The sequence below is a fragment of the Pelecanus crispus genome, chromosome 3, assembly GCF_030463565.1.
Source record: "Pelecanus crispus isolate bPelCri1 chromosome 3, bPelCri1.pri, whole genome shotgun sequence".
NCBI classification, from domain to species: domain Eukaryota; kingdom Metazoa; phylum Chordata; class Aves; order Pelecaniformes; family Pelecanidae; genus Pelecanus; species Pelecanus crispus.
Window position 1 is genome coordinate 58,806,812 of NC_134645.1, and position 24,618 is coordinate 58,831,429.

General features: G+C 40.5%; 1 protein-coding gene across 1 annotated transcript in view; it reads left to right on the plus strand.

Moving 5' to 3' along the window:
* UST (uronyl 2-sulfotransferase) overlaps window positions 1–24,618 on the plus strand; it is a 168,283-nt gene that overhangs the window by 96,564 nt on the left and 47,101 nt on the right. Inside the window, exon 5 of the mRNA XM_075708146.1 lies at window positions 12,201–12,354. Coding sequence (XP_075564261.1) covers window positions 12,201–12,354 — 154 coding nt within the window. The remainder of the gene's footprint in view (window positions 1–12,200; window positions 12,355–24,618) is intronic.

Sequence of the window (24,618 nt, forward strand, 5' to 3'; positions counted from 1 at the left end):
TTCAAGATCTATAGGGATTGCATTAAGCTGTTTAGAGCGTATCACCAAGGTACTAGACAAGCAGAGAAAATGTAAGCAGAGTCATGCAAAATGCGAGTCTTCTTTGCTTTCGCTTACTGGTGCTTCTCAGCTTCCCAAACAGTAGTAAGAAAAATAAACTTGATTTTTGTTTAACATCACGGCTCTGAATAACAGCAATGACAAATCCCTGGGATTTCCCCCCTTTGCACCCTGCACCTGCTTATAAACCTGTCAGCACTTAAAGCTCTCTGATTATTCAGAAAAGCATCATGGTATTTACTTACAATTGTTTCCAACTGAAAAAAAGGGACTGTATCTTTTTTCCAGCAAAAAATCTCTAGTTGAAGTGAGCTAAGCCTTCAGTGGTGAATTTGAGCACATGCGTATTTCTGAGGCACCATTAGTTTTGCTAAACAAAGTTCTAAAAGCTTGAAAATCTCATCCTGACCTGAATGCTTGCCAGGGAAGCTTTCCCCTCCTTTTTGAACAGTGTTTTAAGAGTGCCTGCTGGTTCAGCTGAGTAGATGAATTCTGATTTACTCGCCTACATCTTCATCTTTTAGTTCAGTACTATCTTTTCTCAATCCAAAGTAGTGCAAAGAGGCAGACAAAAAGCCAAACCTTAAAAGGACGCATTAAAGCAAATCTTATGTGAATTTTTACAGACATAAATCTAATTAATTGCAGCTTCAAAAAGATAAAAAACTAAGTTTCTTGCTCTTCTTTGATGTGAGTGAATTTCCACATAGTGCTTGTCACAGGAAAAGCTTTTATTCGCAGTGGTTTGCAGCTTCTGTCCTCGGTCTCTCCTGTGCAGCTAGGGCTAGCTTTGGGAGACGGCCCAGTGCCTCAGGAGGGTGGCTACTCCATCCAGTCTGTTTTGGGACTGTTTCTTTTGGGGAAGAAACTGTTTATTGCTGTTTATTGAATTCTCCTTTACCTGTGATTCCTGGGTGAGGCTTTTCATTATGGCTCTGTGGTCATTGTCCTGCTTGTTTCATCCTAAATGCAGGACTGACCTCTCCATATCTGGCTTCCTTCCAATAACCCTACTTGAAAATGTTCTTATACGCAGAGGTAAACATTTAGGTGCTTTTTGGTTTCATACTGGCTGCTGCTACTGGGGCTAGCCCAGCATGCGATTTTCTTGCTCTTGATTGGAAAAAGAGTTTATTTCTCAGAAATCTTCCATGAAAGCATCCAGGTTGTATTTCAAGGCATCGAGTTATACCACCTCTGCTGCTTCCTTGGGCGCTTGGTTGCAGTTGTCTGTCAGCTTTACCGTCAAATTATTGTGGCTAATTTCTAATGTGAACTTCTCTGGCTTTTGCTCCTTATTGACAGAAATGTTTTTTTTTGTTCTCTGGTGTTTCTGCCTGTGCATCTGTCTGCTGCTACTGCCTCCAAACACCTTTTGCTCTTCCTTTTGATCACAGGTACTCTCAAACCTCTTGCCAGTGGGTGTTTTCCTCATCCATTTAATAACTCTGTGACTCTTCCATGAAATTTCTCCAGTAGTTCCATAGTCTTTAAGTGTAAGCATGAAAACTGTACTCTGGACCTGTATCAGTTTCACTAATGCTGTATATAGTAGGAAAAAAAACTCTTTGCAGTCACCATCCTTATACCTTCTAAAGCTACAGTTGCCCAGAGCAATCTGGGCTTTCAGGGAGACTTGTTTTTCCAGCATGTTTCCTAGATCCTTTCCTAGTCACTGTTTACCAGGCTGCCATTTCCCACTCTGTAGAAATGGCCTTCATTCCTTATTCTTAAATGTGTTAACCCAGGGGAAAAAAATGAGTGACATGAAGCACGCAAAATTAATAGCTGCTGTCTTACTGCAGTGGATGTTGTGAAGTAGAAAATTCTTTGAATGAAAAAAAGACGATCTCCCCTGATATTTATGTGTAATCTCAGAATGCTGAGCTTTGTTGGCCTATGTTAAAAAAAACAAGAAAAAACAAAGAACTTTTTTTTTTCCTCACATGAGTTCTCTCAGGAATTCAGGAGGTTTGCCTCCACGCAGGGATGTGTGCCCGAAAAGAGTGCATTGCAGGACCAGGCTGACAGCTATCGTTTATCTTTGTCATATTCCAATTCCTTTTCAAAGTCAATGCTGCATGTATTTAAAAAGAATTGTGGGAGCCATTAAAGTAGTAAAAATACTGATAATTTGTTTTGTCCCTTTCTGAATTGAAGTTTATATGCTAATGTTGCTGGTAAAAGCATCCAAAATGTTAATCAGAAGCAAATATTAAAGAATGTCTGTACTCCAAGTAGGTAAAGATTTGTATGCTGATGCATTTGCTGAGATTGCAGGTGTTATTGGTAGATCCAAGCAGTACAGTGAATAACCTGCAGAGAGACAAAAAGCTATTTCAGGATAGCTGCAGGTTGTTTGCTGTGCTTTATCATAAATGCTGCTTATCATCTATTTATTTAGCCTGAGAAAAAATGAAGCAGGAAGAAGCTTAAAGTTTGTGGAAAAGCCCAACTTGACCTCTTAGTAATCTTTTGGTGAATTAAGTAACTGTAACAGTCTTTGGGCAGCTACTCAAGATGCTTGGTGTGTGCTCCAAGTGTCACAGATTTCAGAGAAGCAGGAAGAAGCAGGAATGCAGAGGGGGTGGTGGGGCCATAGCTTTGGGTCAGGATGAGTCAGGGATGGGAAGAATTGCACAACTCCCATTTTGGACATGGGAAGGCAGCTTTCCTCCCTCTGAGACTGAACTGTTATCTTCTGAGCATGCACTTACGGAACCCGATTCGGGGAGAGCGGGAAGCTTGGCTGCTCCCTTCTGTCTTGGGGTAAATGAACATTACAGAGGAATGTGTCAAAACCTAAAAGCGTGCCTTTGTCAGTGACTGGTAAGTGACTTTTTGCTTGTTTAATGGCTGGCTGATTAGGTCAGGGTAAAGTCATAGGAGGGAGAAACATTAAAAAGACCACCCAGAGAGAGAAACAGGCTTTTTCATGTCTCACTGGAGCCATGAATTCTTTACTTTCTGCAGTAGTTATAGGCCACTGGGGAATGATCTCCTTTAAAATACCCTATGATGTGGTAAGGAGATGCAGAGATAAAGCATGGGCTCAATTTAATCTTACATTTTAATTAGCACTTATAATTCAGTTCAGTATATCTTATTTGTTCGAAGCCAGGATGAATTATTGCCCAGCATTAGCATGTGAGGAGTCATCCTTTCTGCGCTGTCGGGCTGCTGCCCTCTTCTTCTTTCAGCTGCAGTTTAATATCTGCGGCGTATATTTAGCATCTGTTTGCATGTGCTCAAGGGGAGGGGACAACACTTTCCTTTTAGCATAATTTTCTAAGGAAATAAGACTCACACAGCAGTTACAGCTGTTCTGCCTGTCTTTCCAGTTTCCCACCCACGCCTAGTTCCTAAATAATTTCTGAACCCATTGGCCAGTTTCAAACTAAATTTGGAAGGGCAGTAGAAGACTTGGAGACAACCACACTGCTGCAGGTACATCTGCTGAAGGGAAAGCCAAGCGAAACAGAGCTGCTGGACCTTCTGCTGGGCCACAGCCAGCAGCCACCTCCGTGCCCTGCTTGGATGCCAGCCCCAGCTCTGCTGTGTCGCTCTTGCTTGGTGCATCAGGGATGGCGGGGAGGGACAGGTTTGGGGGAGGAGAGAAAGATCTGTTGGGTCTTCTGCTTGGGAAGGTACTTGCCTTTAGTCCCTGGAATCAACATAAATATTTCTGGGTTTCTGTTATTCAATAGCAGAGTTAATATGTAAAGGTTTTTCTTGAAAAAGTCGGTTTTGGTAGACAGTCTGTATCAGCATTACTGATTTGATTTTTTTTTTTTCTATATTACTTTTTTAAACAGACACAAATGGCCAACACTAACTAAAAAAAATGAGTAAATGAGGCTGCTGTAGCGGCAGACAGTGTCACATGCAGCAGTGCTGATCAGTTTGGACACTTCCCTTCCAATTCTGACCTGAATTCTGAATCATGAGTAGCAGTAAATCACATGCTGTATGAAGGCAGAGATACACAAAGAGAGATTCAGTCTGGATAAACCCAAAACTAAGCTTAGTTTCTGAATATTGTTCAGGTTTTTTTGTTATTCATCAGTTTTGTGTTTTTTTCTCATGTAGAAGCAGCTCTAAAAAGTACAGTTTAACACAGCACTTTGACATTACAGCATTCTCTGTTTCTTGGGCTCTGTCTGTATCCAACAAACAAAGAGGAGGTAAATTTTGAAGACTTAACTTGACTATATGTCATGTGAATAAGCTGCATGTTTGAAAGCAGGAGCACACTCTGTGCTGACAGCATGGTGTTTGAAAGCCTTGCAAGTTAGCTTGTTGATCATTTGTAAGGGTCAGATGATACATTTACAATTTTTTATGGCAAATCTTGCTTTGCCGTGACTTAACCTATGTATGTGTCTTTGGTCCATTGATTTGGAAATAGAATTTCACTTTTAATTTTTTTTTTTCTGGTAAGAGGTCGGTAAAACCAAGGTGATTCTGCGATGCTGTTTTCACTGACTTAAAACAGAGTCATGGAATATTTGTCACAACTCTAAGATTTATTAATAAAACTTGAGGAATCTTGTTTCTCCTTTTCTCTGGAACAAGTAATACCACACAGAGTGTAGGTGTTTTGCAGACCATACCTATTATGTGTTTTAACTGTGCTCCGCTAGCTTTTGAAAATAGTGTGCTGGGCAAATGCGTGGAGCTGGCGTAACAAGGTGCTGAATGTCCCTGACCCCTGGAATGCAAACTCAGGTATACTTTGAATGAGCGGCAGTAGTTCAGTCAGCTCGCACTGATGCTGTACAGCTCAGCTGTGGGAGGAATTGGGCTCTTTGAATGACTTCTTGAATCAACATCTTGAAACAATGATTGCCGCCTAAGATTATCTACTGAAGTAGTTTCATGTTGTGGATTTTTTTCTCCTTTAAAAAAAAAACATACACACCTAGGAAATGTCAGTAAAAATATGGTAACAAAAAAAAATATTACCCTCTGGGTAAGCTCTTAAAAGTAGGGAAATGTCAGCTAAACTTATGTGCACGGCCTTAACACTGCGTCTTTATGTGTGTTCATTATAATCTGTACTTTTTGCTAACACATCATGAAACACTTTCTACCGTCATGTGAGGTCTGCCTTGTAAAGTACACATTTCATGAATGGCCACATGGTGCTGTAATCCCTCCTACGTCTTTTTTCCCTTTTTATACTACATTTTTTTAATGATGTGAGTGTGTAATGATGTTTTTTAACCGTGACTTGATGGAAGGCTAAGCACAAATCTAACGTGCAGTTTGACCTTTGTATGGTCTAAGGGGTTTTGCGGGGTTTATTTTTTTAAAAAACGTTGCTCTATGGTGAGTTTTTCCACAGATTTTAAGATTATCTGATTTACAATTTATTCCCCTAGATTTCCCGTGTTCTTCGCATAGTAGACTTTTAAGCTTTCATTCAGCTGGTAGTACAATACTCTCAGAATGGAGATGGTTGCTTGAAATTTAGTTTACTGAAGGTGGGATCAGGCATAACACCTAAATTATCTTTTTTTTACTGTTGTTTGCTTTCCATGCTCACATTTACACTGTAAATTGTATTACCAGTTTGGGAGTAACTTAAATTAAGACAGACACTGATTACTCCAAAAGAGTCCAAAAGAGACTGAAGAGAATGGTCAGAGATATAAAAAAATTGACCTGTGAGGAAAGATTGAAAGGACAGATTAATTTTTCCCCTATGTAAGCTTTCATGTGTAATTTCTTACACACCGTGGTGCAGTCACCTCTCAGCCTTCTCTGTATTTTTTTCCCTTCTCATTTTCTTTTCAAGCTGAAGGGTTTCAGTTTCTTGACATTTTTCCATTGCAAGCATTTTTTTTTTCCACCCTTCTTGTGACTCTGCAGTGAACTTTGTGCATGCTTTGCTTAAAATGGACTCTGTTAGTGGTCACATTGGTGCTGTGCCAGGTCTTTGCTCCTCTCTGCTTCTGCTTCTCAGAAAAAGGGAAACTAGGATTATTCTGGCATGTAAGGTCTCACACGCTGCTGATAATCTGTGGAGGCATGCAAGTCCTTGCCAGAACTGCTCCTTCCCTGTGAGTGTCCTCTGCTTCTGGTTCTAGATGCTTTGGGTTTTATTTGCTGTACTACGGTGCATGTTTGCTTATGCCTTGCTTGCCCTGTGGCTCAAGTGGCTCTTTATCAGCAAACCTCTCCCTTCATTAGTCTCTCCTTTTGCAACTTTGTTATCTGAAAATGTTACCAGTAGTTTTGCACTTTTTTTCTGAATCAAAGATTATCACGATAAACTGTGTAGATTCAAAGCCTCAAGTGTGATGACATCCACAGTGATTATGTAGACTTTCACATCTGGGACAGGGCAGCCAAGTCTTCAATTTCGGTTACATTGATTTTTGTATTCGGTACATTGTATACACGATATATACCACCAAGTTACAGTGATGTTTTTATCATACCCAATTTACTCTCTTTCCATTTCCATATAGACATTTCTAGCATTATCTTGAGTAGCTCTCTACGACAGCCATTCCCACAGGACAGCCAGAATCACCTGTGACATTCTTGATAAATGTATTCATATGAGAAGTTGAATATGCAGTGCCGAGTGCATTGCAACATCCTTTGCATTATAACCTTCCTAAGAAGTTGAGCCCCAGATTTTTATGTGAACATAACTGTCCAAGCCAAATCTGTGGTCTCATCCAGTTTTGAAGATGTTTGTTGATTTAAGACTTTTCAAAGAGCTGTATCAGCTGTTCTACTATTTGCTGGGAATTTATTGTAATAATTTGTAATTAGTTTTTCTGTTCATTTATATAACGTGCAACATTTGCATCTCTGATTTATAATGAAATGTTAATAGAGGTCCAGAGAGATCCTGAGCCAGACCTTGGGGAAGTCTTGAATGCAAGGTATCTGGAATTAAGTGATTTTAAATAATGCAGAGTGACTATAGCTGCTGTTAGTGTTTTGTGGAGAATTAGTGTTTTCTCTCTTACTTGTTTCCAGCTGTAACTTTGCATTACGTAAATGAAAACCCAATTAGTATTTCTTTCTCATGCGTTGCCTTTACTTCAGCTGGGGAGGCTATACAGACCCAGGCAGGATTTGTATCAGTGTTGGTGCTGTTCATTATGAATTTATATATTACACTACTTTGATATCCTCAGCATAATGAAAGGCATAGGGGAAAAAAACCTCATTGTTTAGCATGCATGAATGTAAAAGACTGGCAGAAATACAGTATAAAGTATTCTGGGAGATTTACAGGATAGTGAAATACAGCAATATAAGGCTTTATAGTGTAATCTTTTAGCCATTCACTGGTCTGAGGCAGTTTACCAAGCAATTCCCAGAGGACTCAGCTGTGATTTTTATAATGGCATTACCAAGACACATCACTTAAGAAGCTGAAATTTCTACTGTTGAAATCACAGCTCCAGAAAGGGTCATTAATGAGTGGAGTGTTGCCAGTGTGCACTATTTTAGTGTTAACCTTGAACCACTGGGCTTTTTGGATCCACACACACACCTCCCATTCAAGGCCAGCCCAGCCAAGGATGCAGTTTTGAAATGAAAAGATTTGTCTCAACTCACTTTCCTTTTTTCCTCCTCCTAATTCTCGAAAAGCTTGAAAACATGGCCACAGCATAGAGGGAAGGCACAAAAGCTGGAAGCGAGGCAGTAGCAAGGCACTACAGACAAAAGCAAGAAGATAAACTCCTTACTTTTGGAGGCTGGCAATACCACGTAGTCCCAGGCAGGTAGAACCTCAGCCCGCTCCTCTGGGAATCTTGGCAGAAAACATAGCAGCTCGTCCTTGAGGAGGGTCCTTGGAGCATCCCAGAGGTGCCTGCTGCCTTGTGTGCAGAATAGGGTTGCTTTGCCACAGGTACATGTTACAATAACTTTTCATTTCAAGATACCTTTTTCAGAAGATAGATTTTGATGTAACTGTAACTGCATCTTATTTAAGTCCTAAAAAGGTGAAGGTTGTACGTTAGTGTTTTTATGTGATCTCCCCGTGAAGCTGTGCTGCAGAGCAGGTAATGGAGCCATAACATAATTGATTTGTAAAGCTTGGTGGGCAGTTGTGCTCTCAGCACGTGATTCTCAGTTGTATGAAGCTGTAAAAGGAAATTGTGCTTCCTTTCTAAGAAGGACACAATATGACTGTCCCTATTAGTATTAGGTGACTGTCAGTTCTTGTTTGCTTCTGTTATATTGAACTTCTAGCAACCAACTAATTTGTTTAAGGGGAGGTATTTTACATTAAAAGAGTAAGAGGCAGCCAAAGTTCTTGCAAAGAATAGGTTGGGAGTCTTCTTTTCCTTGAGGAATGTGGTTTGCCTGCAGGGATGAAGAAGCTTGCTTCTGCTTGTGCAGAGTTTTGTGCTGAACGGAAATGCAGCAGCCTCCTGAAGTAACGTGACAGGACTACCTTTATATTTAACCTTTCTTAAAAATAATTGAAATGAAAAATAATAGGAGCTGAGAGATCCTCCGTTTTACAGCCAAGCAAATCATTTTGGTTGAATTTTTTTATTTCTTTTATTGTTTTATTTTTTTTAAACTCATAAGGGGTTTGTAAATGGTTTTGAACAAAGATTTTGCCCATGTAAATAATAAAATCAGAGTTCATCAGGCACATTCTTCTAAGGGGCAGACTTGCAACATCTGGCATACTTCTCAGGCCTTTTTTTCCCCCTTTTATTAAAAAAAGAGATGGGGGAATATATTATTAATGAACCTAAGTACCATTGATTGAAGCCTGCATATATGCTGTAGTTATTTTGGTGGGGACTTCAGGAAGAGCACTGCAGAGGATCAGTGTATACATTTTCAGGGGTCTGCTGGCATGGTGGTGTCGTGGCCTGCTCTACCCAGCTGTAGCGATGTGCTGCTGGGCATGAGAATGATCAGGTACCTGTCTCATGCAGGATCCAATCTTGATCGCACTTAGAGAAGGTAAGCTTTCTGCTCAGGCCTAGAAAAATATGATTGTGTCCCTTTTTGAATCCGTCACAATAGGTATTTGAGTATAAATAAGATGACATGATGTATACTGAAAGCACAATATGTTATTGTTTGCAAGAGCATTTTCATGTGGGTGTTGTTAATTTGAAAAGTTTCACTCTGGAGAGCTAAGTAATATTTAATATGTTGTGATTGATAGGTACCTAAAAATATGCAGAACGTACTTGGACAAATGGAGCATTGATTTCCCTTTCCCTCCCCCCCCTCTAAATAGCTTAAGGTTATTGATTTTTAACCAGTAGGATTTTTCATGCCATGTGAGTGCTGCTAGGGTTCCATAAAAGAGTCTCAGTACAGCCCATAGAAACAAATGGTTGGAATTTGAAGTATTATAAACTATGTTTAAAAAAAATGCAGATTTTAATAAGAGCCAGAACAGACTTAATTTTCCTAAAAATTCCCTGCTTGTTGCCTGGTGGAGCAACTGCAGCTGGGTGTAGATCAGGCTGGTTACAGTGTATAGGAAATCAGAAATTCGAGCTGTCCTGTGTTCTGGGGGGGCACAGTTTCCATTTCAGAAATGAGAAGTTCCTCTATAGCTCTTTGTGAAAGAGTGACCTCCCATCTCAGCTGTCCTCTTGGGACGGACAAGCTTGCATGTGCTTCCTCTCTCAGAGCTGTTGGTACTGAATTTACACTTCACGTGTTCAGGGACCTGACCTTACCAGCAAAAGGATGGGCTCTGGCACTTTGTTGGGTTGGTTATGCAATCCAACCCCTCCTTCTACTTCAGAAAAGACAGAATGTGTTGAATATTTCCATCTAGACAACTAATAGCTGCCTGCTTTTGATTTTTCTCTCTTCTGAGGAGCATTTAGGCTTAGCGTCCTCTACAAAACGCGGGCAGGATATCCCTGTTCTCTTGCTTCTCTGAATGGTGTAATCTTTCTGGCTCTACCTTAAGACAACTTGCTGCTGCTGTCCTCGCTTCTTGCTGTCTTCATTGCTTCCCCTTTTCTTTGCTCTTCTCCACTCCCTTCTGTCTTTAGATTATTGCTGATCTGCAATCAAGCAGCGGGAGGATAATGTGTTCAGTAATTCAGGTGCAACCTATTCTTGCCAGCAATTTCACTTGAAAAATTTAGTTTTCATGGCTACCAGCCATGGCATTCACCAAAAGCTTTCTATCTGAATAAATGTTGTCAAAGCTTAATGCCCTCATTGTCCTATGGTATTTGCAGGAATGCCTTTTTTTTAATGTAGGTTTTATTTCTGTATAAAGACAAAAAGCAGCGAAGGCAAGCTCAAAGAATTCAAGGTACTGAATTCAGGATGCTTCCCTTGCACACCCATGTCCAAACTGGGCTATGCACTAATCAGGAAGCAAGGAGCATCTGCCTTCTTAATTGGATTGTTTTAAAGTTTTATGCTCTCTGTGCAATTTCAAATTATGGCAGTGATCCTGCAACACTGAGGTCAATGAGATTACTGATATGCATAGTTATTCTTGAGACAAGCCTTTGCAGACTGTATTTAGTGGTCTGGGGAATCATGCAGAATAAAAATCAAGCTGAAACTATGGGATTTTTCTTGTCTTTTACTAGAATTCATAGTTTTAAACAAGTTTTGCTGGCTTTTTAATATTTATGAGGAACCCTGATCTTTTATTATATATATTCAATTATTCATCTGACTCAAAAGATGAAGGGAAGCTGAGGGGATTTTTTTTAATCTAAAGGGTGTCGTCAGTTTTCTCTCTTCTAATCTAATATTTTACGTTTTAAAAGAAAATATCTAAATTGTGACTCAGAAAATCATCAGAACAGCATTTAAATACCTAAATATGGCTATGTCCGCAAACTCCCAAAAATAAGCATAAGCTAGTGCTTAAGTAAGAATTGTTCTCCTAAACTGGGGAAACAGAAGGCAGAAACATAATTCATGTTCTTCGATCAGGCAAATTCCAAGTTTAATTTATCCTGTGAACTTCTCAATCCAAAAAGGTTTTATTTTGTTCTTTCCTCACAGCATTTGTAGTCCATAAGTCTGTTCCATAGCATAAATGTCTGTTCTTCAATTTTGACCACGGAGGAGTGGAAGCAACTTTCCTTTTTTTCTTTCAGTTAGGCCTGTTCTCCTGATGCTGTGTATTGATGTATAATATGCAGTCAATATTTTAACACTGTGAAAATACAGTATAATCGCAGACCTTCTCCAGCTCCCTCTTCCTCCTTTCCTTTTTTTGTATCCCACCTATTAAACTGAAGATATTTGTCATTAACTACCAGGAGGAGGCATACAAGGTGGTAAAGTCAAGCTGATGAGGTTACTCTGGTTTACCTTCTCATCTGTAAATTGCAGGTACCTATGCTGCATTTTGCTTTTGTGCAGAGCCTGGTCACAGCTGGTTTTACCTTTTCCTTTTCCTTGGACCTGTCTGTACTTCAAATTGATACTTAATTTCTCAGGAATTCTCATACCGACTTTTTTAAAAATAACCTTTGTGAAGTGCAGTACAAGGATAAGGCGTTGCATAACCACGAAATAACCTCAAATCCAGCCAGTGGTGCAGGCTAGGGGTGAAAGGAGGAAGATCTCCACAAGTTCCAGCAAATATAAAGATGGAAATACCATGCGTATCTGTCAGTTCATTGGAAGGAAGCCTTTTGAAATAAGCCTGAATGTTGCAAAATCCTTTGCACATTACTACACTTACTGTACAGGTGAAGGAGATCCAAGGCTGCCTTATGGCAGTTAGTGTTAGGGGGTGCCTGCTCTGACGTGACTTCCCAGATGGGAAGCGAGTGTTGAGTGTTTAGAAGAAGAAATGCTCATCCTCAGATTCAGCTGCAGAAGGTTATTCATCTGAAAACAGCAAGGAGAAAACTCAAGAAGCGAAACTACTGACACAGTGGAAAAAACAGTCTTAAATTAAAACGTTTGTAGTACACATGTAGCTTAACATGATATCGTATTTAGCGTTCATCCTAAAAAGATCTTACATGCTTTTACAAAGTTTTGGTAACTACTTGTAGGCTTCTCAGTTTCAATCCTAGCCTTGTAAAAGCTCTGAACTTCTGTAGAGAGTAATTTGAAAACATTCAGGTGAAAGATGGATACGTGTGCCTATGTGAAACCTTCTGATGAGATTCACCCATTTTTCTTCCCACCAGGTTTGGAGGAGACCAGCCGGTGTACATCAATATTATTAGAGATCCTGTCAATCGATTTTTATCCAATTATTTTTTTCGACGTTTCGGAGACTGGAGAGGAGAACAGAATCACATGATCCGTACCCCCAGCATGAGGCAGGAGGAAAGATATCTGGTATGTTTAAAGAAAAGGCTCTGATTACTGATTTCCCAGCATCATTAAGTAATGCTGATGTTCAAACTGGATGCTGGAAAAGTGGGAGACTGAGGCATCTTCCATCTTGTGTTTTTAACTCTGTCTTTGTCTTGCCTGGACCTTAGTTTGGTCAGCTTTAGTACGTAGAGTGTTGGTGATGAATTCAGTGATGCAGTTTGTTCTTGTATAAGCTGACAGCAAGTCCCAGATTGCCACCATTGAATTACGGTCCTTTCACTGAGTTGGATTTGCACTGTATAGTGGGTTAGGCATAATAATTCTGCCCATATTTATCGCTGTGAGTATTCAGACAGATTTTTAGGTTGAAACTATGTCTCTGTGCAGCCTGTGAGGAAAGTTGGGAAACGGAGCAATTCAGTGAGCCCAAGCCTTTAATGTTCTTGCTGGTAAATTGTGCACAGTGTTCTCTGTACCAGGGCTCTGATCTCAGTTCTTGGTTTTGTTTTGTTGCCTTTTTTGGATTAAAGAGGTGGCAATAATGCTGGCTAAGCTGTTCATAGTAAGTTTTAATTTTGCGCAAGTGCTGAACTGTAATAACGCCTGTCAGCCTTTGTCACAGGCCAAGGTCCCGTGGCTGTAGGTGTTCTACAAATGCCGAATGAGAAACACAGAAGCTAGGGACGTGGTCACTTTGTTTGATACTGATCTCTTTGCATGCACACTGATACCTCCCTAAGAAGAGGAAAACGGTGGAATTAATTCTCACCCTCTATAATGGAGATCCAGTTTGATTGGACTCAGCCTTCAGCTACGCTTGAACCTGCAGAGGGTTCAATAACATAGCAGTGACAGGACAGCTTGATGGTCTGCTATGAGATGTTGCAGACCAGATGTAACGTCAAAACATGAGAGGGCTGTGGCTTCTGGAGAAGAAAGAGAGAGGATGTTTTGACGATATTTTGGGGGGGCAGTAGAGTACAAGATGCGGTGTGGATGAGCCGTAGAGAACACAGCTCTGAATGACTGCCACACAACACATTTCAGTCCTAGCTGAGGCCAGGTGCATCCAAGGAGGGCTGGGGTTTTTTTCTGGATGACAGGGCTGTGTTGATTTCTTTTGTACTTTACTACTGCTGTTTGTCATGCAAAGCCCTGTGAACAGATAAGCTCATAAACTATGAATCATTGAAGTAGCGGGGATATCAGTGTAACTATGTATAGCCTTAAACTTTAATGACGTCTGCTATACAGATATAAACTCATTTCAGTAATGTTGCAAAGGGTTTCTTGTTTGCTATATGTCTACTAGAGATGCCGAAGAGGTCCCTGCATCAGCTGAGCAGGTTTTGACCTCCTGGTATGCAGAGTTGGAAGGCAGTCCCAACAGCTTTGCGTGCTGTGTGCATAGACTTTTGTTTCCTCGTCTGTGAATGGGGCAGAGGGGTTGCAGAAATGAATGCGGGGTGGGTTTTTTTACTACATTATTATTTTGTTAGTGCTGTCATGTTTTCTTTCTTGAAAATGTTAAAGATGAACAGTACAGTCTGTACTTCACTCTGAGTGCCTCTCCTCATTTGAAGTGGAACATGCATTGATTGGCACCTCTCACGACTGACTGACTGTAAAAGCTGGTATTAATTCAGAACCGCCTGTGCAGTTTAAGATGTGATATGTACAGCCAGTGAAATTTTACTTCAAGCAGAACTGAAATGAATAGATCTAATTCCTGTTGTTTGTGTTGGTTGAAAAGCTAATAGAAAGAATTCACCTTGCATTTTCGTTTGTGTTGGGATGTTCTTTAATAAATTATTTATATGTCCACACACATACGTACACATACACAGATCAGTACAAAAGCAATAATGAAAAGGAAATAAAAAGTGGCTGTCTGAGGTCAGTAGTCATTTTGTTCAAAAGGCAGTTTGTCAGTCTGAGGCACCATCAGCGTCCTTTATAAAAACTATTTTTGCTTTTTCATTTTGATCTTCTCTGTTGGTAATCCAGTGTTAGAAGCCTGGAAACGTTTTTGGAATCTGTCCTCCATCCCTCCTTGGCAGACTTTGGCTGTCACTTGCACTGCTCAAACAGGGTGGTTGCTCCTGCCACAGTAACGTATAGGCCACCTGCCAGTGAAATTCATTTTAACAAAAGCGCTCATTCTGAATATTAAGCATTTTTAAGACTTGTGCTATCCCACCACGTAATATATTGCATGACTGCATTTTAATCTTTTCCTCAGTGGTGCAAGGAAATCTGCTGGCATATATTTTAAAACTCAGGTAATGGATTTTGTGGAATTGTAGCTTCAGAAGTCTGCTAAATCAATTGCCTGATCTGGCTGTGAAGAAAGTAAGCAGCTGGTTTTATCTCTGAGCATGAGCCAGCACGGCCCGTTAGGACACAACTGATGGCTGGCCTGATTGCTGGCCTCATACCTTTTGTGATTCTTCCCTAATTTTTTTTTTTATTTTTTTTTTTTAAACTGCAAACCCACCGTAAAGCATTGCTTTTTTACAGGGGACTATTTCAAGGATGAGCTTAGAGTTAGCGTATTAAATAGTTTCTCTATTGATCACAGTATTAAACCCAAGTCATTTGGGATGAGGTGTACCTGACTGTGAGCAGATATGTGAAAGCAGGGGAGAGGATACAAGAAGCTCTTACTTTTCTTCTTCCATCATGCCTAAGATCAACAGCTAGGAAAATACAAAACTGCTGATTGCTCCACAACGTTGAGCTCATTGCTGAAGAGCCTGAGAAGCCTCGTGTTGACAGCAGTTATAGACTTACAAAATGGACTGGAAAAAATGTGAATGTAACTCCTCTGTTTTACCAGGAGAGACAGGTTTGCCTGAGGAAAGATGTACGTCTTTTCAAACTATTAGTTTGAAAATTAGTTAAGGTATTAGGGGCTAATTGTGCTTTTCTCAACCATGATGTTTCTGGCTTCCCATCTTCTGGAAGGTGTTGTGGGCAACTGGGAACCTTTCCAGGCCATCTTGGCATCTTGGTCAATAGCTGCCAACACCAGCCTCCTCCCCTGAAAAGCTGAGGGCAGCGTGCATTTTCTCTCAGAAACTGCAGTGGGAGTTCAGCACCTCTATAAAGCAGGCTCTGAAGGGAGGAAAAGCATTTTAAGATCAGGTTTTGTATCCAATGAACTCCTGTTTGGCCATCAGGTTGGAGGCATTAATGGAGGCATTCCCTTCCCTCAGTTCTGATCCTTAAGAAAAAAAAGGAGGCGCTGTTTTTTTAACTTTGAAAATCTGAACTGCTGACATTGCAAAGATCAGAAACAGAGACAGAAATTTCCACCGTTTGCTGATCATTTGAAATTTTCTCTGAATAGAGTTTCAGGCTTCGACTCTGTTCCAGAGAAAACAACCATTCATTCAGGAGTCAGATAAATTGTTTTAAATGTTTCGGTAAATGTCTGTGTTTACCAAAATTTAATTGAAAGCCAGGATAGAAAACAAGCCCTTTATTCGCAAGTCAGATATGGCAGAGGCAGCTGCTGCAATGTGAGACTTTCTACCCAGATCAGCCAGCTCCTTGCCCCGACCTGGCGCTTTCTCTGCCGGAGTGGGTTGCTGTCACTGACCTACAGAGATCACTGCCAAGTTTCCTCAAAATAAATAGTGGCAACGCGTTAGTGTAGAATGTGCCAGAGGTAACGGTCCGAAACGGTGGTGAGCACCTCAGGTCGAGTCTCAAGCACACTCATGCAAGAGTCGCCCTACCTTATGGTCCTGTAAGATGAGATAAATACACAAAAGTTAATTTAAATCTGTTGTAGTGAATGTGTTTCAGGTTGAACTAGAGTTCTTAGAGTAAATACGCTTCAGTAAAGCAAGTAACCCCTTATCAGTGCAGCTGCGAGTGCTGCTGGTACCAAGCAAAAGAAAAATACGCACCAGATGATGTAGGCCTGAGAGTGCAGAAGGTAGGAAGCACTCCTGATAAAGAGTGGGACTACCATAAATATTTGAAAGCTTTGTATTAAAAACTGTCCTTTCCAGAAGGTTTGTTAGTAAATTACCTAGTATTTATTACAACTGCAGCATGAGACATCAAATATAAAAGGCATGTATGGGTTTTTCATCTTTCCTTAATACTTGCTACAACTTTGATCTAAGACTGCTAGGGCTGAATGAGCGTGTGAAGTGGCGTGGGCCGCGTATTGTTGGCTGAATTGCAGGAAATCTGGTTATATGCAATTCTGGTCTCTAGGCTCACGAGTAACACGGTTCCTAACTTACTCAAGTACAAGATCTTAACATCTTCAACCTAGTTTGCCAGAAGAGAGAGGTTTTGTGTTTAAAAAAAAAAAAAAAAAAAAAAAAAATCGTTCAGTAAATTAAGAACTTGTCACCTACCTGTAAGACATTTCAGATTTTCACTATAATTAGTGGTTAAGTTTGCAGTGCAGCTCTGTCAGGCTCAGCATAGCCTTTCAACTTAATCTCTGAAAATAAATGTGCTTTTCTCAGCTAAAAATAAAAATATTCTAACAATATTCAGCCTCAGTTATGCTAAAGATTATTCATGCAAGTAATCCCATAAAGGACCATCTGTCTTTTTGTCTTTTAAATTAAATGTTAAAATATTTGTAAAAAGTGTGTTAGGATTACTGCAAAGGAGGGAAGTAAAACTCAAAGGATGTCAGGGAACTTTGAAGTCAAGTTTCTTACAATAACAGGGACCTCTCCTGTGGCAAAGATTGGCTTTTCTCGCTAAATATTTAAACCAATGTTATTTAGGTTATTTCAGAAGGTTTAAACAAAATTATAGAAAAAGCTGAACTGTTAAACTCCGTAGAACAATTTTTTTTATTCCTGAATTTTGAGAATTTCCTCTTATGACTATCTTGTTTTTCACTAACATGAGAATTTTCACTAAATACGCTTAACCAATTTTATTACTTATATCCCCAAATTTCTATCTACAAAGAAAAGTATTTTTTCACCAATTGCATTGGTTTTCTGATGGCAGCTAGCTGTCTTAGCTGCTTTTATCTGGGTAATAAAAATATTTAACCACGTATTGTGAATTTTCAGCAGTAGTAACACATCGAACTTTCTCCTTCATGACTTTAGTTACATTTCTTGAAGCTGTTCAGCCTGCCCAGGGACGTGGCCTCCAAAGGAGAGACCATGGTACGGAGCCCACGCCTCCCCCTCCCGACTGTCACTCTCATGCATGTGCTGCTGTATTAAAAAAGGGAGTAGGAGAGTTGCCTACCTGCAGGTTTGGTGGAGGGGGGAGTGGAGGGTTCATTTCTGTACAGGATTTTTCTGCTGAGGACCTCACAAGGGGCTACACCTGGCCGTTGACTGAACTTTGGAACTTTTGGTGAGGGCCTGGTGAACTTGGTTAACATTGTTTAGATTGGAAATCTGAGGCATGCAGAGGTTAAAATGATTTGCTTATGTCTGTGCAGTGCATACCAGATATTAGGGAGTTAAAGATATAAATAAAAAAAAGTACATTTTTTGGTTACTGGGTTCTGAGCTGTAGCTAGGAGACTAAACACTTTATGCACCCTCAGTGTTCTCCCTACCTTACCCCCATACATACAGCAGTCCTTTTGCTCCTTGCATTATATTTCGGTGCTGGGATGGTTTGAATTGGTCATTGGACATCCCCCAACACCGCGTGTCCTGAGCTTCAGCGCAGCTTTGCAGCTGTAGATGTGGTTTGGGGATCACACAGTAGCATCAATCTCTCCGGCTGGGACTGGGCTGCCGGGAGGGCACTGCTGAAGAGCAGCCAGCCACCTGTCTGCTGACCCAATTAGAACAGTTTGCTGCTTCTTCCCTCTAATGAGTGCTTTTAATAGTCTCCAGCTGTTCCCTTTTGCTGCATTAACTCTTCACGGCAAAATTTGTCGCCCGTTTTTGTAACTCTTCATCTGCTGTGTATGCTCTAAAGCACCGTGTTTCCCTTAGATTCTCCCATTTTGTATTAATAATTTATTGAGCCACGAGGTTAATGATAATTCAGACCTCAGCTGGAGGAGGGACTGATTAAACAACTTATAAAACGTAATATTAAAGGAAATGTTTTCACGGCTGACATTGACTTTTCAGTGGCTTTAATTTACAAACTAATATTTTTTAATGTTCCCCTGCAGAGTTTGCATTCCAAACATTGCAGCATTATGCAATTATACAAGACCAAGAAAATGTGCCTTCCTAATCTGTTCTCATTTACTAGTCTGAGTCAATTGCACATAGTAAATAAGCGATATACCATTGGCTAAGATTGCAGCACTAAAACCTGTTATCTAATTCATAATACATACTTACATTAATAGCAAAGATAAAAAGATCTGGATTTTATTAATACCGTGCTTTTATTTTAATGATACCATTCTGTATTGCATTCCTTTTCATGGAGGCGGGATACAGGATAAGCACAATATTTTGCTTCAGAATGTAAAAACATGAGGTACTTTTGCATGCAGTGTTGTACTGATCTGAAAATTTCTCTGTTGCAAATGTTAAGAAACTACACAAGAAACCAGAAGCCAAGTAGCAGAAAAGTCCCAAGCACTAAGTACCCACAATCTTATTTAAATTTAATGTTATTACAGGGTCTTAGCGCCACCAATAAGCAGTATATGGTATTTAAGACTTTTCTATATATAGTAATTTATGTTCTTTTTATTTAAGGACCTAGCTGTATTAATTAAGTGGAGAATAACGAACATTTTTATGGCTATTTTGCCAAGCTTGTTATTTGTGCCTTTCTGAGCATGAATAACAGGATAGCTCTTGATGTTCTCTTTTGTGTTCTTTTTTGGGTTTTATGTGTTGTGGTAGCCTGGGGAACTAGTTTTCTCCAGCTTCTCTATAGGAAGCTGTTGTTTTCAGAGTGGAAAATCCCAAATGCAGAACAAAGAGTCTTAATATATTGATGCTGGCCTTCTAAGGCCATATAAACTGTGTAAGAGAAGAGGGTATGTCCATGTTATATTTTCAGGAGATGTGTTCTTGGAGGTTGAAACAAGAACAGAAAGGAGCATTCTTATGTAGCCCAGGGATAAAAGGCAGCCTTGCCTTTGGCAAAGTCAGGAAAGCAGTTTGGGGGAGTATAATCCTTATTTCACATAGAAAACAATGGGTTCTCAGCAGATTGTTACCAGTCAGGAATGAGATCTTGTGTGTGTGGTGGATGGTTCTACCATAGCATCAGCTTGGTTCTCAGTAGCAGTCAAAAAGAGGCAAATGAAAAGCAATAGCAAACAAAACAGAGAATCTCATTGTGTATAAATCTGTTGTATGGCTGCATTTGACTTCCTTCATTTGACATTTGTGACCTCCCATTCCCAAAATGAGTTTGGAAGAACTGGAAAATACTCAGAAATGGGTAGGAGCAATGATGAAAGGATGGAATAATATCCATATGAGGAATGACTAAGTAGACTAGGACTCTTCAGATGAGGAAGAAGGAAAGAAAGGAAAGGATATGAGAAGGCAAATTTGCATGAGGCATGGAAAAGTTGCATCAAGGATGATTGCTTGTGGGCTGTTTCAGTGCAAAACCTAGAAGATTCCAACTGGAATGGGCAGTTGCCAGATCCAGGAAAGAGCAGAAAGATGTGATGGTTCGGACAACATGTAATTAAGTTGTGGAAGTCCTTGCTGGACATCGTTGTAGGAAACAATAGTAGTATTATTATTATTTTATTATTTTATTTCAGTTATTAAACCATTATTATCTCAACCCACGAGTTTTCTTACTTTTGCTCTTCAGATTCTCTCCTGAATCCCACCAGGGGCAGGGTGAGCAAGCAGCTGTGTCGTGCTTGGTTGCCGACTGGGCTAAACCAGAACACCATTATAGACATCTCCAGTTGAATGTGTTGTATCTTGACTTTAAAGCAATTGAGAGTTCTTGGGTTTATGCCATAGTGGCTAAGGTTTTGTTGTCTTCCAGCTCTGCTGATCAAAAGAATTTTTGTAATTTCCAAAGTCGCACTGAAGCTCTTAATTATTAACACTGTCATGACTATTCTCACATTTATGTTAAAAAGCTAAGATACGAATACATTTAAAATATGAAATGTAACCGCAGCTTTACATTATGCACTGCTAATAGTAACAGTACCAAAACCAAAGATGGGAAAATCCTGAAGATAGAGGGTTTGAACATTTTTTTTTCAGTGCACGCTTTCCAGAAGGTAGAATTCTCTTTTTGATGTACAGTAGTTTCAGTATGGATGAGTTTCAGGTGTTTTGATAATTTTTGTAAGTCTCGATTTGAGTATTCTTGTTTTTAGTTCTCATGTATTTTGTTAGTGTGAAAGCAACAGGAAGGCACATCTAAGGAGACAATACTTAAATGGTTCCCAGTAAGTGATGACTTAAGGATAATTAGCTGGCAAGGAAGCATTGCAGGTGAATGGAAACAAGAGAATCTGTGTGTGATGTGAATGTTATCTTCAGTGCATAGTCCAACATTTTGTGTGTTGTGAGGCTGGAGAGTAGTCTTTAGTGGTCATCAGGTAAAACTAATTATTGATTGATGTTTTGTTTGTCTAAAGCTGGAATAGAATGATTTTTAGAACTACAGTGTTTTATCATACAGAAGAAAAGAATGCCTCCAATTTCCATTTCTGTTAGTATAAATTTTAGAATAAATATTTTTAAAGTGACATTTTATACGTGGCCTAAATAACAGAGATGGGGCATTGACCAGCAAATAGTATGTTTTAAAAATATGATGTAATCATATATATATGTGTGTGTGTGTTTAGAAGTCTGATGTTTCGAAATGTTTGGTATTGTTTTCATGTTTAATTAAAAAATGTTTTGAAGTCTTGTCTAATGAAATCATGGTAGCCTGCCCTAGAAAACCCTCCTAACTACACTCCTTGCTAGGAGTAGACCTCTTTTCTTTTCCTGGTTGCTTTATGTTCTAATCACCTTCAGTGAAAACTGTTTTCTTGGTAGTGTGGTGGGGAAGGAAACTGCAGAACCTTTTAGTCTTCCTGACAGAGGAAGGGCAGAGAGAGGCAGCCCTCCCCTTACTGCCAATATATTGAATATGTTCAGGCTGTGGCATCATAATGTAATTTCAAGCAGTCAGATACTCACTTCACTCTATCAGTGTCAAAACCTGCAGGAACTGACAACTCGTGAGAATAAAACTGAATTTATTAGCCTGTTTTATTTCTTGTCTGTCACTTTCCTTCCTCTTTCCTTTTTGCGGTTTGTACATAAGTTTTCTGGCTGTCAGCACTGCCAGTGAAGTGAAATAAACCGAAATCCTGATCTCTAAAACTTATTTGCTAAAGCAAAGCTGAAGCTCTCAGGTGGTGGATGGCAGGGAGAATTCAGGGTGGTGGGGTTCAAAGAACCGCCTGGCTGTGGTGCATGGCTCATGCAGTGAGGGATAGCCATGTTTTCGTAAAAACATCCAAGTTTATCCTGGGCTTTAGGTGTCTGTTGTCAACAAAATATTATCCTATCGTGTAATTTTTGGTGGTGGCATGGACTCTTCTGTCAGCTGCAGAATGACTGGGTCACACTTGTGAATTCTGTATTTTTAAGACTCTGAAGTAGTTTATGTTAAAACCACATGCAAGCGGAGAGGCGGCATGTTGCACAAAAAAAGGGACATTCAGTGCCCAGACATACTCAAGGCTTAGGTTATCCTGTTTCCTGTAGATCTTCTGAAGTCTCTAGGGTTTATTCTAGGCTGCAAAGTGAAATCCTGTGCCTGGTCCTGGTGCCAGCTCACACGGACCCCGGGGCCTGTTGGAGCACAGGGTGCTCCTTTCTGGTCAGCACCCAGGCTCACGTCCCTGGAGCTGGGGCACACACAGGGTGCCTGAATGTCTCTTGGGACACAGTTGAGGTGCATGTCCGCACTCGGGGGTGGGAAGCGCTTCCCAGCCAGCCCACCGGGCAGAGCCTGCCGAGCCTGCACAGCTTCTTGCCTCACTGCCTTTCCCAGCATCTGCACAGTGTCTCAGCTGCCTCTGCGCGCACCCTCAGCAGGTACTGGTGCTGAAAAGTCACTGCCAAGGTTTTTCAGGTGCTGAAGCTGATATGTTGTTGTCTGCCCAGGGTAAATGAAAATACTAGTGCCTGTGACCAATAGACCTTCTACTGGGGAAACCTCTATCCAGTACCGTCTCTTTGGACAGTGTCAGACCACGGCTTTAAGGTTTGACTTCTCAAAAAGAACAGCTTGGAGCACCACGGAAAAGATGCCAGCCCTGCTTAGTCTGACAATATAATCTTTCAAATCGAGATATCATGTGAACTTAGGACCAAAAAGAACAAGAAGGAGCTGGAGGGCTGGGTGGAGGAGAGAAGAGGAGGAGCTGCTGGTGGGAATGGGAAGGGAAGTCTCAAATCTAAGTCCTCAGTGCAGGGATCACAATGTTTTCTGGGATGGTGTTGCTATTGGTTCAGGTCTTTCTAGTTAAATGGAGGAAAGCGGGGCGGGGGGGAAGAACGGCTACTGGTATTAAAAGGATTAATGTCAACAATCACAGCAGGAATGTCTGATTCAACAATAAAAATCTTATGTGAGATTTGAGGGCATCGGTGGCCGCTGTTCAGACTCACTTGTCCTCCCAGAGCAACGCTTCCTATTTTAGAGCACGCAGCCTTTACCCTGAGCATCACACTGGAAGCTGTCAAGACAGGGAGCGCTTCCCTGTGCAAGACACACCTCCCTGTGCACCGCAGCGATCGGCTCGCTCTGTGTCTCTCATGAGTGGAGAAGGACATGCATCAGTTTCTCTGCAGCGTCAAGTATCGGCGTCCTCCTTTTGTCGAACGAAGACTATGTAGTGTTAGTAGTAAGTCAAGGTAATGAAAGATATTTAAATTCTGAGGGTCTTGCATTCACAATATTGTGAATACAACGCATTGCATGTTGAGTAGTGTCTCTTTTTTCTTTTCATTTAAAAATAGAAGTGACTATAATTCTTGACCCACTAAACACATGCAAATGAAGGAAAGAACCTTTCCTTTATTTCACAATAGCGAAGATGAAGCACAGAGGTGCTAATTTAGTTTTTGTTTCTGTCTCATCACAGAAAGAACAAATCTGAACCGGGGGATAGTCTTCCCGAAAAACAGGTGTTGGCTGTGTAGTCTTGCTCTGTTTGCTTCAGTATGCCCCTGTGAAGTAGAAATATGCATTTGTGTTTCTACAAAACAACAACCAAACGCCACAGGTTTTTGTTGGCAACTGGATTGGGTTGTTCTTCCCGGTTGCCTGGCCCTGCCTGGCAAGTGGCTGGTGTGCTTTCCCACAGGACTGTTCTTCAGGTGTCAGATATTCCAGAATTCAGATGTTCCATCTTGGCATAAAGGATATTGCTGCAGATGGTTTTGGTTTTGATCTTTTCTTAGAGATTTTATTTTTTCCAAGAGTGTAAGTTTTGTCATGAGGTTATCAGCACACTAATACATTTATTTATGTGTATTTACTAATACACAACACATTTAACTTCAGTTAAATTAACTTTTTAGTATGGAGGCTCCATACTCATATTAAGTGTCCTCCTTTCTCATTTTTTTTCCCAGAGGGATATGAAAGGATCAGGGACTTCAGACAATGAGGAGACAGAGTGGCTTCTTTGCCAGACAGATAAGCAATTGCAATCAGAAGAGCAGTTGGCAAGTTCTGTTGCTTCGTGCAGTAGCTTTGGGAAGACTAATGGCTTCTGTGCCCTGATATGAGGACTGATTCAAACCACATGCTCTAAGGCATCTTGGCACCTTAATGAAATGGAAATCCGATGGAAATAAACCCAGGCATCTGAAGGATACTGATGGTCACTGAGAGTCCTTCAGAAAGCTATGCACACCCTGATTCCTTCAGCCTTTTTGTGGTGGATTTTACCTGAATTCAAAAGAGAAAATAAAAGCAGTTGTTCATAACTTGGTCAGATGGTGTTGCCAGAAGAAAACCTGAGGGAACACGCTGTGACAAGCTGCAAACCTGTTTGTTGACATTGAGTGAGGTTTGGGGCTTTTGGCCATTGTTTCCTTATGGTCAGTCAAGTAAAGAAGGGTATTGCTGCCAGGAACTCATTTTTTGGTCTGTCTTAGAATTCTACCTTTTTTGAAGAAAGAAATGAGAAAAAACAAGAGACAGGTGTCAACTGTTTCAAATGCTTGGGGTTTTTTTCTGGAGATGACTACTTAAAGTCAAATAGCCTTGTTCGAAAATACACACATCCTTCACTAGTTGGTTGATAATGTTGCATGGTAGTGAGCTATCGTGGGGGCAGGGAGGCCTGATCTTGAATGA